This window comes from Anser anser (genome assembly GCF_964211835.1).
Source record: "Anser anser genome assembly, chromosome: 10".
Taxonomy (NCBI): Eukaryota; Metazoa; Chordata; class Aves; order Anseriformes; family Anatidae; genus Anser; species Anser anser.
Window position 1 is genome coordinate 3,150,278 of NC_139730.1, and position 16,160 is coordinate 3,166,437.

Below are 16,160 nucleotides of genomic sequence, written 5' to 3' on the forward strand. Positions count from 1 at the left end.
TTTCTCCCCGCTGGCCCTGCTCTGCGCACCAAACACCCTCCTCTCTCCCATGCTCCCAAGCGTCTTTGGACCCAAATCTGATTTTTCTTACGGGAAAAGCTGTAACCACAGCTCCGCATGCCCCGAGGAGCGAGGGCAGGATGGAGCCGAGCCACAGCGCTCCCCACCGCCTCCTCCAGCCCTCCTGGGGAGGACACGGGGCCCCTCGCTGCTTTTTTAGGGTTCACCACCTGCAAACCCATTCCCAAAGGGCACTGGGGGTTATCCAGGTGTTGACCCACTCCATCCCAAGCACCTTTCACAGAGGTGCAGGGAAAAGCTCCCCGTGGGAGGGAGGAGCAGGGGCAGCCTCCCCCAGCACCCGTTTCCCCTGCGTTTTATTCAAACCTTTGCCTCTCTGAGCAGCATCCGAGGTTTAAAAACGTCCTTGGGTGAGCTTCATGCAGGGATATCACTGCTTTTGGGAAAGGACGAGGCTGCGGGACGTTTGGCGGCTCCAGTCTCTCCTTGTCTACGTGGGGAGGAGACGATCTTGGGAAAGGCAGGTGTTTCTGCACCCTCACTTGCTGGCTCGGAAACTCTTCCGAAGCTGGAACGCGGACACTTGGTCCCCTGCAAGCCAGCAGCAGCCTCATTTGCCCCATCTCAGCCCCACACAGCTTGCTGCAATGATTAAGCTGAAATAAAAACCACAAAAAAAAAAGCAAAAAATCTTGCTATTTCAGCAGCATTTGCAAAGAATTGTATATAATGAGATAACTAATAAAAAAATTTGTTTTTTTGATGCTGGGGCTTTGTTGTTGTGAAAACAGGAGCATTTTTTACGGTACGTGATGGAGAGGACCGTGGGCCCAGCAGCCTGAGCTAGTGCAGGGCTGCAGGCAGGGCCCTGGCCACTCTGCTCCAGGGAAAGGTGCAAAAAACCACGAACACAGTGAAGATCCACCCACAAAAGGGCATGCGTGCTGCCAGTCCTGACCAGAGCCTCACCTGCACACCGCTGAGCAGCTTTTAGCTCAATGCTCCAGCTGGGGAAAAGCCGGCTGGTGCTTTGCCAGCACAAATCAGCTGCAGCCCTGCCCGCCTTGACCTGATCAGGAAAACAGAAAAAAAAATATCAGAAAATCAGCAAAACCTGGAGCAGGAAAAGGCACAAGAGAGACAGGGTAGGTCAGAGGCAGGCACTGCACCGTGCCACCGGCGTGCACACACAGCCTGGCTCTCAGCGCATCCAAGCCCGCAGCTAGTGCCTGTAAATAAGAGCAATAAATTACAGGTGTCTTCAGGAGCAATTAGTTAATTGCCCGAGCCAACATGTGCTTCCACACAGGATGCCTTTGTCCACCCCACAGCTAAACCAAACACCTGGAGGGCTGCGGGCTGGAGCTCTGCCCCTGCTCTTCCTCCGCAGTTTAAATGCCCCCATTCAGGCGCTGCCCTGCCTCGGACCTCGCCGTGGTCCCATTGCGCGTTACCCAGTGTTTGCAATAATTTCACCAACATGATGTTGGGCAATAATTCACACCCTGCTGCTCACCTGCAGCGGGGTGGTGTGGGCAAAATTTGGCATGGTGGCGGCACGTGGCACCGCGCGGCGGGCGAGGGTCCCTGGGAGTCATCGCTCCAGGGGCAGCACGGGACCCGTGGTGCTCAGAGGGCTTGGAAGGGCTTGGCCATGCCTAAACGAGCCGCGATTCTTAACTAAATTCCCCCCCAATCAGCCATGTAATTAAAAAGGGCTTCGCTACGGAGGCTGTCAGAGACCAGCCGGTGACGAGCCAGGCCTGGATGCGCGCAGCAGGGATTGCTGCTCAGTCCCCAAACACTCCTAAAAGAACTATTTCCCTGCTGAAGCGCCACCGAAGCCCTTCTGCTGGTCACAAAGCAGGTGGCAGCCCTGTTTTCCAGCCCAGGGGGCCCAGTGGTGTTGTGCCAGCAGGTCTCTGAAGCATCTGGGCGATGCTTCGTGCGTCTGCTCCGTAAATGCTGCAGGTGGAGGCGAGCTCCGCGGGGCCGGGGGCGAGGGTTTGGCCTCTGAGCAAGTCCTTCCAGGGGGGGGGAACGCCGCCTCGCTCCTTTTGTCCCAGCCACAGCCCATAAATTCTCATCCGTGCCATAAAAACAAACTACAGTAGTTCATTTTTTTGGGCCCTTTCCCAAAGCTTTTAGGCAGCTGGGGTTTGCTTTTGTGCTGACGAAGCGGTGGAGGAGGGCTTAAGCGAAACAATATTGCGGCGGCTGCGGGTGCGCTGGTGGTTCAAACCTCAGGGCGAGCCCCGGGGACCCACGGCACCTCCCCGCTTCCATCCAAACCGTGGAAGTGGCGGCTCCGAGTCCTGGGATGTCAAAACAGGGCTTAAAAACAACAGCTTCGGCTCGGCACCAGCCACCCCTGGAGCACGGCTGGGGAAGCGCTGGGAGCCAGGCGCTTAGCGAAACCCCAGCTCCCAGCTCGCCCTCCTGCAACACGCAGCCTTCCCCAGCGCACTCGGGACGGAACAAAGTCATCAATCAGTTCTTGTAGCTCCCACCTCCGTAAACAGGAGCGAGCCCGGGAACACAGAGCAGGGGAAAAAAAGCGTCAGCTCCCTTCGGTGCGGCGCAGAGGGCGCGGGCGGGGAGGAGCGGGGCTGCTGGCCCCACCGCGGCCCCACAGGGGTGCGAAGCCCAGGCGAGCCCCGAGCGCGGTGATTTTGGTGATGGTCACTGTGCCAGTGTTGCATCGAAAGGGCAGGAGGCACAAGTAGCCGGGGCGAGCATCGCTGCCCTGTTTTCCCCCCGTTTTGTTAGAGGGGAAGGAGGGGAGCGATGGAGGCGCCCAGCGAAGGAGCGTGGGGAGGGAGGAGGTGAGAGCTTGGCACCGGTTTGGGGGGGAGCATTCGGCACAGCCGTATTCACATAAATACACTATTGTTTTCTAATTACACATCGGTGAGCCGGTCATGGAAAAAAACAGAGCCAGCAGAGCCTCCCCGGGGCTCCTCCATGGCAGGGGAGCTGGAAGGGAACGTGGCTTCTCCAGACCTTGGCTTCACGCAGGAAAACGTCAGTGATGGAAGGGAAAACACGAGCCGTCCAGTCTTGCTGCATCCTTCCCTGCTAGCCATGGGGCACGGCAGCATCCCGCTGTCCCCTCCGAGCATCTCCCGGCTGTGGTCGGAGCTGGAAGCAGGCTGAGGGAAGCTGGGGCTGGCATCGGGCGCATGCCGTGGCCGCGGCGAGGCACTGAGACTTGGCACGGTTGGGCTTTCCGGAGGCGTGGGTTTTGTGGGTTTTGCACAAACCAAACCCAGATGCAGGCACGGCTGGGAGCAAAAGCCAGGGCTGCCAGCAGCCAAGCCCAGGGAGACCCACTGCCTGCCGCAGTTAAATGCTCTTAAATCTGGTGCTAATTGATCAAATTCCTCTTCCCTGCCACACAACCAGGTGGGGCCGGGCTGCAGTACCACTCCTCACAGCACCCCAGCACATTTTGGCATGGGGAGGCTGCTCGAGCGTGGCCGAGCTCCGTGTTTGTATCTCAGAGCCTCCGGCTCGCTGGACATCCCTCACCCACCAGAGAAACCTTCCGACACTTTCTGGCAAATCCCAGTTGTTTGCTACTTTTAACCTCGTAAACAGAAACAGGAGTCAGCGCCGGGCACCTCCGATTATTTTTTTACGTGACCCCGTGATCGATGTTCCTCCTGCACCGCTCCCTCTGGCAGCGGGGCCGGGAAGCATTACTAAGCGGGCAGCCTGTCCCATCGTGTCCCGTCCTATCCCATTCGATCCCATTCCTTTCCATCCCATCCCATCCCATCCCGTTCCACACCCCACTGCCCGTCCCCATCCCTAGCACAATGCGCACGCAGCACGTGTGATGCCACGGGGCAGGCACGTCCCTGCACAGCTCCACGCTTCATTTCCAGAGTTATACGGGAAAAATGTGGTTGCCCTGCTCGGGGGGGCTCTCCTTAGGGTCCTTGCTAGCTCTGCCCATCGGTTCAAGCAAGATGTGGTTGTGTTTATTCACAAGGAGGGTCCCGGTAAGGTTGTCATCCCTCCTCTGCAGCTCGGGGCTACCCCAAGGGGTCTGAGACACGCATCCGTCCACGTCCCCAAAACCCCGCAGCATCCTCACCCGGCCCCGGCCAGAATCAGCGCAGGGGGGAGTGGGCAGCAAGGGGAACGGTGCTGAGCCCAGCCCTGCCCCAAGCCCACCGAGCGTGGGGAGCCCCCAGGCACCGGGGGGGCACTGCCTTGCCCCAGACCAGGCGAGACCCCACAGCATCCTCACTGCGGCGGGACACAGGCAGGACCCCTCTCCACCTGTGAGATATCCCCGCACGGAATTGCCACCAGCATCCGATTTGGGTCCGGACCTAGCGCGAGCCCCACAGCCCAGATAAATGATAGTGACAGCGCTGTCACCCACGGGACCACCCCGGGGACATGGCACGAAGCCCCTGCATCCCCACGCTGAGCCGCAGCCGCGCTCCCTCACCGGGGCAGCGCTCCGTTTTCGCCGAGCTCTGCGTTTACCATCACCTCGCCGGGGGTTGTCCAGCCCGCGGCTTCCTCGCTCGTCCGATCTGCTTTTGCTCGGCGGCCCGTGGCGCGGTGCCACCTCCGGAGCCGCACGCCGCGCTATATAAGCCACCTCGCCGCGCGGGCTGCGGGGAGGCTCGCGCTTCGCCCGCTGCAGCGGCAGCACCGAGCCCCTGGGAAGCTCCTGCTCCTGCTCCTGCTCCTGCTCCTGCTCCTGCTCCTGCTCCTGCTCTCCTCCTCTGCAAATTCCTTCTTCCCGCAGCTGCTCCAAGCCCTCGCTCCCCCGGACCGCAGCGTGGCTGGCGGCGAGAGGACGGGACGTTCCTCCGTTGAGTTTTTTTATGGTTTTTGTAGGTAAGAGCAAAAAAGGAAAAAAAAAAAAAAAGTCCCGCTAAGTTTTTTTTTTTTTTCCCCTCTCTCCGCAGCGGGCGTTATATAACTCTGCTGGGTAATTAAGGCGGCATAATTACAAGTGGCTGCGATTGTGGAGGTGGGAGTTCCTCGCTGGGGAAGCCCGAGGGTGGCCGACGGTTGGGTATATACGTGGCGAGGCGGCTCGCGGGACTGCAGGGCGTGCTCGGGTCGGCGTTCGGTGGCATCGCGGGGCTCCCATTCATCCCAGTGCGACCTCTCGCTCGCTAACTGGGCTTGGCACGGGGCTCGGAGCGGGGCTCGGGGACGAAGGCGCTCTGCTCCCACGGGGCTGCCGGAGCTGCGTCCTGCACCGCCTTGGGCTTGAGCCCACCTGCCCTGGGGCGGGGGGGACATGTCCCCCGCACCGGCACGAAAGCCTGCGCCGAATGAGCCGCAGCCAGCTCCCGAAATAGCCCGCGAGTGGGAATCGGGCTTTCCGCCCGCATTCATTTTTCCTGGTTATTGTCTGGCTGGAAGTTCGTGACCCCGCCGTAAGCCCACAAAATCCCGCTCATGTGTTGCTCGTTATTTGTGCTTGACTGGGATCCGCTGAGCTGTAATCAAAGCGTTTCCTCTTCCCAGAGCCCCCGTGCTCGGAGAGGTTCGTTCACGCTGCTTGCAAGCAGCAAGGTGCTTTTGCTGCCGCTGGTCGCTGACAGCTTCGTTTTGTGGGTAAGCTGAGGCACTGAGCAGTGACAGCAACTTTTTCCCCCGAATTCATTAATTTTGGGAGCATAAATAAAGCACCTGTAGCTGCAGCAGGTGTCACTGTGGATAACAGCAGCTCAAACGCTGGGTACCTTCCGAAATCAAATGCTGGAAACCCCAGGGCTAAGTGATTTATTAAACACCAGCTGCAGCGGCCGAGCTGGGGGAGAGAAACACAGAGCCTCAACCCCTCACCTCCGCATGCAAAAAAAAAAAAAAAAAGAAAAAAAAGGAAAATATTTGGCATCTGGCTGCAAGGGCTTGGTTTGTGCGCGGGGTTTTACACTCTCAGCGGTGCTCGGGAGCCTTCCCCTCCCGGGACACACCACAAGCAGCGGGACAGGGCAGAGCGGGGCATGGGGGCCGAGGCAGAGGCTCTGCAGAAACACTTAGCCCGCAAAAGGGCCTGGCGAGGAGATGTCGTTAAAAAGCAGAGCTCTGCAGAATAGATTTAGGATCAGGGCTGAGATGCGATGGCGAGAAGCAGAGGGACACGGCACAGATGTGCCACCTCCGCTGGGGGACAGACGGACGGGAGCTGCTGTCTGGGGGGGATGGGCTGCCCTTTGAGCAAAAGCCTCTGCGATTTCTTCTGGATCGGGGCGGTTGTGGGTGCTAGATCAGGATGGCCCCGCAGGGCGTTTTGCTGGGAGAAGCATCCCGCAGGTGGCTGGCACTGCAGTGAGCCCTGACCCGGCCGCGCTTCTCCCCGCAGGTCTGGGGAAGGCGCGGGACGGCTGCGGGTACTCGAGGAAGCCCCCGGTCACCTCTGGACACCGCCATGGTCACCGCGAGAGGATGGCTGCCGCTGCTGCTGCTCCTCCTGGGAGCCACGGCTGGTTTAGGTGAAGGTCACCCCCTTGCTATTCCTGTCCCGGTGCTGTCCCCAGCCAGGGGGACACGGGCAATGCCACGGGTGGGCACGGCGAGGGCAGGCACCGCATCCTCCTCTCCAGGAGAAGATGCGTGGGGCTGCTGGATCTGCGTGCTGCCAAGCCCTCGCACGGCGCAGCACGCCAAGGAGCTGAGCCATCAGGACCCTACCCGCTTCGCTCGGGAGGGTTTTGCAGAGAAACGTGCTTGCAGGCTCTTCGGATTTGTTTTCCGAGGCTATACAAGAATTTCGCCCTGAAGTGCTCTGGCCAGACGCCCGGGGATAAGAACAGGGAGGGTCAGTGCTTAACGGGGACGTGCCCAAAAACCCTGTCCTGCGCTGGGCAGCTCTGGGCTCAGCTCCCCAGTTTAAGTCCGAGCTCATCCCCTCGGGTTCGTTTCTCCCCCATGTAGGGGAAGACAGGATGTATTTTATGCTTCCAGATATAAAAAGATGATTTGGTCATAGCTGCTCCAACACAAAGGGCAGCGAGCCTGAAATGCGACAGCACCGGGGGAAATCCCAGCAGGAGGGACGCGGGGAGGGCTCTGAGCACAGCCAAGCCATGCCCGACCACTCAAATCTAATTAACTTATTATTAATCTGTTTTAATCTCCAATTTGTTAATTTGTTGACCCCTAGGTCAAAGGCTTCTGAGGCAAAACCTCGGCAGGATCCAGATAGGACAGAAAACCTTCAGCCCGCTGGTGATGCTCAGCTTAGAGAGTGAGTTGTCTCCCACCTCGGGTGGCTTTCCCTTGCTGGGAAAAAAAGATATTGGCGCGTATTTTTTTTTTCCCCAACCTTAATTTTAAAACAAATCAGTTCACGGGAGGAGGTGGGACATTTAGGCAATGGAATAAATGCTAATCATTCGTGACCTCCTGTCGGGTTCGGACTCTCGCTGACACACGCCGCTGGCTCCTCTCCTGGAAAGCTGAAGGTCAAGTGCATGACCACAGCCCGGCCCAGGAGGCTGAGGACGGTGCAGTGAGGGCACGGCGCGTTACACCCAGCCCTCCCACCCCGTGGCAGGCGTGTGTCCCCCCAGTGGCCTGTCCGTGTGTCCTACATCGTGGGGCGGGGGTTTGGGGGCTTCCCAGCCTCCCATCCCACTCCCGTGGGGCTGAGCTGTGGGATGGAGGTGAGAATTGAAGCTCAGAAAATACGGACATGGGCGGCCAGGTTTGCACCTCTCCCTTCCGCCTGCTGAGAGGGGTTTTTAGGGAAGCTGTCAGGAAAACTGCAGCTTCCCAAATTTCCCCTCCAGGTGGATGGCCCCCAGCCATGCTGGGGCTGGAGCTCACAGAGCAGGTGTTAAATTGTGCTACTTCAGGAAGAAATAAAGCAAAACCTTGAGGTTTTGGCCAACACCAAAGCAGCACCTGCCCTTGGCTGTGAGCAGGGAGCCAGAAGCTCCGTTTTTACCGCTGGGGGTGGGTGCACAAAGCCTCCCTGGGCTGTTCAGCTGGGCTCAGCGCAGCCACGAGGGTTACAGCACGCGTCCTCTGCCCGCAGGTACGAGGAGCAGCTCTCACCGGGGAGCCCCGACCTTCGCCTACGCCAGACGCAGTACGTCCCTGCCCGCCCCGTCCCTCCCCGCACGCACCCTTGGCTTCTCCCCGTCCTCCGCTTCCTGCTTTTTCCACTGTCAAGGTGCTACCCTGAGCTTTAAAATGCCATTTTGCCCCACGGGACTCCCCTCCTCCTTTCCTACCATCACCAGCCCCGCAGATTGAAGCAGCTGATCCCAAATGAGCTAAGCAGGGCTGTGAAGGATCTTACAGAAACCCCACTTCAATCTGCTGCACACGAAACCTTGGGGCAAACACGTTTATCAGTGTGCCTCCTGGAACAAGGCTGTCTCCGAGCTCACCTCCCCCTGCATCCCCTCTAAATCACCCCAAAATTGTTAACTAATGCCTGTCAGTGTGCCACTCGGGATGCTGAACCGGGATGTCAGCGTGCCAACAGATTAAAAACTCGCCCCGCTAAGCCAAGCTCTCACTCCACAACAGACCTTACTCTTCCGTGGCTGCTGCCATTGAAATGCTTTTTTCCAGCCACCAGAACCCATTTAAACACCTGCTTTTGGAAGCCAGTTTCATTTTTGAACAGTTCAGCCTCTGTCTTTCTAGCAAGTAACCTAACCTGGTTTCCAACAAAGCTGGCGGAAGAGTAGGTGTGGGAGATGACGTGGTACCCGCACGCGTTTCCAAGAGACCTCATTTTTAGAAACTTTAGTCACAAGTGCATCCTCGTAAACATTATTAGAACATTGACATTTAAAAATAAACCCAAACCACACGCTTGGAGTGGATCTCATCCATTCAGGCAGCTTAAACTAATACCACCTAGCAGCCTTTTAAAGAAATTCCTTTAAACATCTAACCGCAAGCTAAACTTTCAAAAAAAACCCTTTGTATTTTACAAATCAGCTGGTCCCCAAAATGCTCAGCGTGCTCAGTAGCATCTCAGGCTTCTGTTTTGCACACAGTAAAGCTGGGGCTCTCAACAAGACACACGCTTCCCCTACAGAGAACACATGCTGAAGCATGCTTAAAGACATTCAATACGAGCATACCAACAATTTTACCCTTTTTTTTTTTTTATTTAACCACATTTGAAATGCAGGCGAGCGCTGCCCCTCAGACAGCATTTAAATGACAATGTGTGTTTGATTTCCTTTAAGCCAAAGTTATTCAAAACTAAGCATGAGCTGCGTGCACTCTGCACCCCTTGAGTTTATCTTAATCATCCTGAATTCGGTAGCCTGCAGGGAATTAAGTCAGAAGCATTCAGGCGCCTTCTCGTGCTTTATTTCCCAGCTCCCTGACCATGCTTTGAGTTTGTTTAATCCATGTGGTGCATGATATCCAAATACAAACGCGTAGCCGGAGCTATATAGAAGCTGTTAAGAAAACTGCCTGTTTTGGGGCAGCCGTACGTGTAATGTGCGTCGCAGTAACACACCAATGATGTTATTCAAGGTCCACTGGTGCAAGATTCAAAAAGGTTTTTGTCTCCATGGTCGAAATGGAGCGAGTGCTCAGCAAAGTGTGGCCAAACCGGTGTGCAGAAGCGTACCAGATCCTGCCTAGCTGAACGCCTCTGGGGCGTGCACTGTAATGAAGCAACTGAGGAAGGGCGGCTCTGCATTGGACATGTCTGCTCAGGTGCTCCTATAACCTCAATTATGTCCTGATCTCACCACTGCATGGGTGTTTTACTCCCTTCGTGGCCTTTTTTCCATCTTCCTCCTCCTTGCCAGAGTTCTGAGAGATGCAAAACCTGGTGTCTTCCCAGGCAGGGCTGGAACATACAAAGGGAGCAGAGCATAAAGACTGGATAGCCAAACAGCAAGATGAGGGGGGTCCAGATGCAGGGAAGCAACAGGAACCCATAAAGATCCTGGGGATATAGGAAAATCTCATAGTCTCAATACAGCAGCAGCTCTCAATGCACAGTCAGTGTCTGCAGGCTGCTGCCTCCATGCAGCCAGACCCAGGAAGGAAAAGAGTGGGAAATATTGGATTGCCACAGCCTCGCTAAAGCAGCGTGTAATTAATTATATTATTCTTGTACCCCCCTTTTCAGCAAATCACTCTGAAAACAGTCTGTGTTTTCTCCAAGAAAGTTGTTTTGGGTTTTCCCTATTTCTTCCATTTCTTTAGAGCAATGAAAAAATTATCACAGAGCTGCTGTACAGGGATGCTCTGCGATCATAAAGGAACGACCTGAACCCTTGCAAAAGGGAAGAAGTGGGAATTATTTAGGATTAACTGCTATAGGCAACGACGATATTTCAGAGTCACTGTTTGGGATACCGCTCGTTAGACCTATCAGATAATGTTCATTTGGCAAGTAACCTATGTCCAGAACAAGTCAGGATACTGTTGAATAAGGGGAGACAGCTTTTAAAATACACCAGTGCTGTGACATTTAGTTGGTAACAGAAACCTACAAAGTTGAAGGTGTTTGGATGTGTGATTTTGCCAGGGTTCAGCTAAGAGCTCACACGCTGATCTGGATTCAAGTTTCCTTGAAATTCAGCCCTTTGGGGATGGTAAATAAAAGTTGCTAGCTGTAATTATATCCACGTGGCTGCTTTCTACTAATTGTAAGGTTCAGAACTACATCACCCCCGTGTTTCTAATGCACAGCTGTTGATAATCTGTAAAAATACGTTTTGGATCCAATTTATTCCTTATGCCCTATCTGCCTTATTGCATCTAAATTAAAAGCAGGCACGAGACCGTGCTGTGAGCAGGACGGGGGACTCGGGCTGCTTTCTGACCCGCCTGCCTCCCCTCCAGCCTGCAACATCACGTGCCCCATGGGCCGCGTGAACGCCGACTGCGACGCCTGCATGTGTGAGGATGTGACCCTGCACGGAAAGGTCTCCCTCGAGGACGGCTCGCCCGCTGCCGATGCCCGGGTCTACCTGCAAGCCAAGAAACTCAAGCTGTTGACGACAGCTGATAACAAGGGCACTTTTAGGATCCCCGGGGTCTGTCCCGATGGCAAAAACACCCTTAAAATAAAGAAAGCCAAATATGCAACGGCCGCCGTCACCGTGCCCGAGACAAACAGAAGAAACCTGGCGCTCCAAGTGCAGCTGCAAAGATCAGGTAGCCCCGAAGAGACGGGGGAAGTTCAGCACTGCTGAAAGCAGGAGGCTTTATGCAGTTATCGGAAATAAGACTAATGAGGTGGCCTTTCCTTGTCCTGCAGGCAAACCCTACATTGTAAAGAGTCCCGACGACAAGGCGAGGAGAGTGGGGCAGAGCGTGGCGCTCTGCTGTGACGCCGTGGGGACTCCGGCCCCCGACCGCTACCTCTGGTAAGGAACTTGAGTTTGGTCCCATACCCTCACGGCAGGCAGAAGTCTTCACTGTTGCACAGCCTTGATTTTTACCTCCTTACTCGCTTACATAAAGGCGTTGTGGTTTTTTTAAGCTATAAAACTGCGTGCTTAAATACACTGAGAACCCACCGCTACAGCTGATGGTTTCCTGGAGATTTGCAGAGTTGGCATTTCTCACAGGTGCAGTAATGTAATCCGCGCAGGGACTTAATGGAAAAAACATACAAATAGGGCTTTGAAAAACCTCGCCAGGTGTGACTGGCAGCTGTGTCTGGAACTGTTTTTAGGTGAAGCCCCTGTAAGGATTTGTAGCCTGACTAGCACCCCATACAACACAGTGGAGAGATGTTTTTAAGTACAACCACAATACTGAAAGGGCAGCTCCTGGGATGTAGCTGCTCTGTGATACTGGAGGTGAAGCTGATGGAAGAGGTCTGGCAAAATCCACACAGCAGGACACAGAGGGGGCAGGATCCAGCCTCTGCTCTGCACCAGTCATTTAGTCAGGCTCTGTCCCGTTAACTGTCTGCCTGTTCCTGGCAGGTACCACAACGGCTCACTGCTGGACCCCTCCATATACAAATATAAAAACAACCTGATTCTGAAGAACCTCAACAGAGGCCAGGCAGGAGAGTATTTCTGCAAGGCCAGCAGCGACGGGGGTTCAGCAAAGTCCCAGTCTGCCAAGCTTTCTGTAGTAGGTAAGAAAAACGTGCATGATGCACTCCAAAACAGCTGGGGAGGCAGTGGGGTGCAGAAACCAGTGCTCAGTAATCGTCACACATGTGGGAAAGAAAAGGCGCAGGAAAAACATTCAGCCTTTATCTCACGCATCCGCTAGCGGATAAGCCTGAGTGAGCTGGTTATCGGCCAGATGCTCTCTACAAACTGGAGCTCTGGATTTCAGATGACCTGCCCAACTCAATTTGCTGGGCACGGTCATTTCTCACTGTAATTGCTGCCTGGCGTGTGAATTTTGTATTTATTTATTTATTTTTAAGTCTTGGGACCCATTTCGGTCTGTCCATAGCCAAAAAGCCAGGCAGCTGCAGAACACCTAGCTGAGGCTGTTTGATGGCAGCAGCAGGAAAGCAGGAGCTGGGACGCTCCTGCAACCAGCACTGCTCTTAATCGGGTACCTCAAGTTACAGCTGAGCACCTGCTTCACTGAAACAAAGGCCAGATGAACTCAGCTAAACAAAATTCTGCAAACCATGTGTTTTATCGCTGCAAAAACCTGAGATCGGAAGCAATGTTTAGCTCTGAGGGTTTCAGATCACGTACAGATGACTGTCCAATTATTTCATGCTGCTCATTAAGAAATCCTATTCAACAGGAAGACAAGAGGCAGCCTGCAACCCCCAGCCCCAAAGCCACCTCATCCGTCTTCCACACGACTGTTTCCAAAAAGCAACTAATTCGTTCTACTACGATGTGGGCAAGTGCCCAGCGAAGACCTGCGTTGGGAAGCTGGATAAAGGACTGCGGTGTAAGGACAACGTTGCCTACTGCTGCGGGGCATCCAAGATGGAAACGAGAGAGATCCCCTGCAACGGGTACACGCTCCCCACTAAAGTCACTGTAGAATGCGGCTGCAAGAAATGCACCGAGACCAGAATAACGGTTCGAGGCAGAGCCACAGCAGCAGATAATGGCGAGCCGCTGAGGTTTGGCCACATCTACATGGGGAACAAGAAAGTGAGTATGACCGGCTACAAGGGAACCTTCTCCATCCCCATCCCCGCAGATACCGAGAGACTGGTTCTGACTTTCGTAGATCGGCTGCAGAAGTTCGTGAACACAACGAAAGTTCTGCCGTTCAAGGAAAACGGAGGTGCTGTGTTTCACGACATTAAGTTGCTAAGAAAGAAAGCCCCCGTTACGCTGGAATCCACTGAAACCAACGTGATTTCTTTGGGAGAAATGGAAGATGATGATCCAATTGCCGAATTAGAAATTCCTCCTGATTCATTTTACAGGAAGAATGGAGAACTTTACAGAGGCAAAGTGAAAGCCAGTGTGACGTTTCTGGACCCAAGAAACATCTCAACAGCTGCTGTGACACAAAGTGACCTGAACTTTGTCGATGAGGAAGGAGACGTATTCCCGCTCCGCACGTATGGCATGTTTTCCGTGGACTTCACTGATGAACGGGGCACCGAGTCCCTTAACGCGGAGGAGGTGAAGGTTCATTTGGACACTGCTCAGATCAAAATGCCCGAGCACCTGCAAGAGATGAAGCTTTGGTCACTGAACCCCGAGACAGGATTATGGGAGGAAGAAGGGGACTTCAACCTTGAGAAAAGCAGACGGCGCAAAAGAGAGGAGAGAACTTTCTTGGTTGGAAACATGGAGATCAAAGAAAGGCGGCTTTTCAACCTGGACGTCCCAGAGAACAGACGGTGCTACGTCAAAGTCCGAGCGTACAGAAGTGAGAGATTTCTGCCAAGTGAGCAGATCCAAGGGGTAGTGATTTCTGTTATAAACATGGAGCCAGAACCAGGGTTCTCTTCCAACCCCAGAGCGTGGGGTCGTTTCGACAGCGTGGTCACTGGTCCCAACGGCGCCTGCGTGCCAGCTTTCTGTGACGAGCAAAACCCAGAGGCCTACACAGCTTATATTTTGGCAAGCCTGGGGGGAGAAGAACTTGAAGCCGTGTCCTCTGCTCCCAAACTCAATCCCAATGCTATTGGGGTCCCACAGCCATATCTCAACAAGCTCAACTACAGGAGAACAGACCACGAAGACTCAAACACCAAGAAAACTGCTTTCAGCATTAACATGGCCAAGCCGAGTCCAAATTCCGCGGATGAGAACAATGGCCCTATTTATGCCTATGAAAACCTAAAAGAATGCGAGGAAGCTCCATACAGCGCCGCTCACTTCAGGTTTTACAGGATAGAGGGAGACCGGTACGACTACAATACTGTTCCCTTCAGCGAAGACGACCTCATGAGCTGGACCGATGACTACCTGGCATGGTGGCCTAAGCCCATGGAATTTAGGGCCTGCTACATTAAAGTAAAAATTAACGGACCCCAGGAAGTGAACATAAGGTCTCGCAACATGGGCGGGACACATCCACGTACCATTGGCAAGCTCTACGGCATCAGGGACGTGCGCAGCATCCGTGACTCTGAGCAGCGGGACGTGTCAGCAGCCTGCCTGGAGTTCAAGTGCAGCGGCATGCTCTACGACCAGGACCGCGTGGACCGCACGCTTGTGAAAGTCATCCCCCAGGGCAGCTGCCGCCGCGAGAGCGTTAACAGCATGCTCCACGAGTACCTGGTGAACCACCTCCCCATGGCTACGAACAACGATTCCAGTGAATATACAATGCTGGCGCCTCTTGACCCGCTGGGGCACAACTACGGCATCTACACCGTCACTGACCAGGACCCGAGGATCGCCAAGGAGATCGCTCTGGGCAGGTGTTTCGATGGCACCTCCGATGGCACCTCCAGAATCATGAAGAGCGACATCGGTGTTGCGCTGACTTTCACCTGTTCGGAAAGGAGCGCAGCCGAGCAAAGCATATTTGAGTCCCAGAGGAACTCGGGCCAGCAGTCCATAGTGGTGCCGCCACCCCCAAGGGAGAGTCCCGCGTTCCAAAGGCAGCTGGAAAGCCGCCGAATCACCCAAAGCAGGGTCCCGATGAGAGGTCAACGGCCTTCCTCTTACTAAAGATACACAGGAGTCTCACTAAAGTCAATCGCATTTGATTCAGTATAACCTGAAAGGAACATCCACCTGCAAGTAACTTCATTCAAAGCAGGTAGATGTCATTATTTTTGAGATGTGATTAAGGTGCCTCTTTTTTTCTTTTTACATTGCACCAGAAAGGAAAGATAAGGCCAAAATTGGGGGCCAGTAGTTGTAGTGGGTTTCTGCCTTATTAAAAGCATCCAAAAAAAAAAAAAAGTTCTGCCTGACTTTAAAAAGCTTCACAATAGCCTAAAGAGAGGATTAAACACACAACTCACTTAAGACGTGTATATAAGACATTCTTCTGGTCTGCATCTGCAGACTTTGCCAGCCCAAGTACCTGTACAGTAGTTGATAACATGAAAAGGAATAAACTGATTTCCTGATACTGAATTCAACTGCAAGGTTTTGTACTTGAAATGTAAGTATTTTATTTATTTCTAGCTTGTTTTAGATGACCGTATTCAAGCTAAACTACCGGCAGCTGCATTTCTAAGAACTCACATGCTTGACAGCACAGAGAAGCCATGTGGATTTGTAGGCTCCACATGGATAAAATTATGGCTCTCTCTTGCTTCCTGCATTATTTGAGAAGAAAATCCTTGCTCTACAATAGGGTAGATTAATAAAAGTCATTTTGTAATTCTGACAATGCTGTATTCCCTTTGTGTTTGACATGCCCAAGTAAATAAACCATGTGTAGAGCTGACAGAAGAATAATCTGCAAAATTTCTTTTCAACAAACGGGTCAAAGCTTTTCGATGCAAGACTGATCCTGGGTATGGGAAAGTGGTTTGGCGGGTAGCTGCTGCTCCCTTTAAGTCCAGGGCTTCGCCACAGCACGCTGCATTCAGGGAATCTCCAGTCTCTGGCCCACAAGCAGCACTAGAACCGTGAGATGCGGAGAGGCAGCGACTGTTAGGAGGTGAAGGGCAGCAGGTCTGAGCAAGGGATGAGCACTAAAAGGGAGCAGCAGAGCTCCCAGAGGGGGGACAAGATGGGGGAAAAGGGCTTTAAGGATGACAGCAAGTCAGGGAATGTGGAAGCACGGCTAGGAGGTAC

The 16,160-nt window shown here is 54.0% G+C and overlaps 2 protein-coding genes across 7 annotated transcripts in view; one reads left to right on the plus strand and one right to left on the minus strand.

The window, feature by feature from the left end:
* Positions 1 to 16,160, minus strand: part of LOC310904963 (gonadotropin-releasing hormone II receptor-like) — a 41,469-nt gene that overhangs the window by 21,364 nt on the left and 3,945 nt on the right. The window contains exons 1-3 of one of the 3 annotated variants that reach the window (XM_083850380.1): positions 4,487 to 4,623; positions 991 to 1,090; positions 388 to 677 (exon numbers count right to left, since the gene is read on the minus strand). The gene's annotated coding sequence lies outside the window, so the exon portion shown is untranslated. Of the gene's footprint in view, positions 1 to 387; positions 678 to 990; positions 1,091 to 1,190; positions 4,229 to 4,486; positions 4,624 to 16,160 lie in introns of those variants that run through there. The other 2 variants (XM_083850379.1, XM_083850381.1) reach the window with 2 other exon arrangements.
* On the plus strand, positions 4,441 to 15,810 carry CILP (cartilage intermediate layer protein). 4 transcript variants are annotated; one of them, XM_083850375.1, is made up of 10 exons: positions 4,441 to 4,884; positions 6,368 to 6,497; positions 7,169 to 7,252; positions 8,045 to 8,098; positions 9,517 to 9,702; positions 10,843 to 11,157; positions 11,261 to 11,369; positions 11,937 to 12,094; positions 12,730 to 13,091; positions 13,182 to 15,810. In XM_083850375.1, exons 2-10 carry the CDS (start codon positions 6,434 to 6,436, stop codon positions 15,075 to 15,077), a joined length of 3,228 nt encoding a protein of 1,075 aa, XP_083706501.1. In that variant the 5' UTR covers positions 4,441 to 4,884; positions 6,368 to 6,433; the 3' UTR covers positions 15,078 to 15,810. The 4 variants fall into 4 exon arrangements, with proteins under 4 accessions (XP_083706501.1, XP_083706498.1, XP_083706499.1 ...); XM_083850372.1 differs by having other exon boundaries at positions 12,730 to 15,810; XM_083850373.1 differs by lacking the exon at positions 4,441 to 4,884 and adding an exon at positions 5,001 to 5,020 and having other exon boundaries at positions 12,730 to 15,810.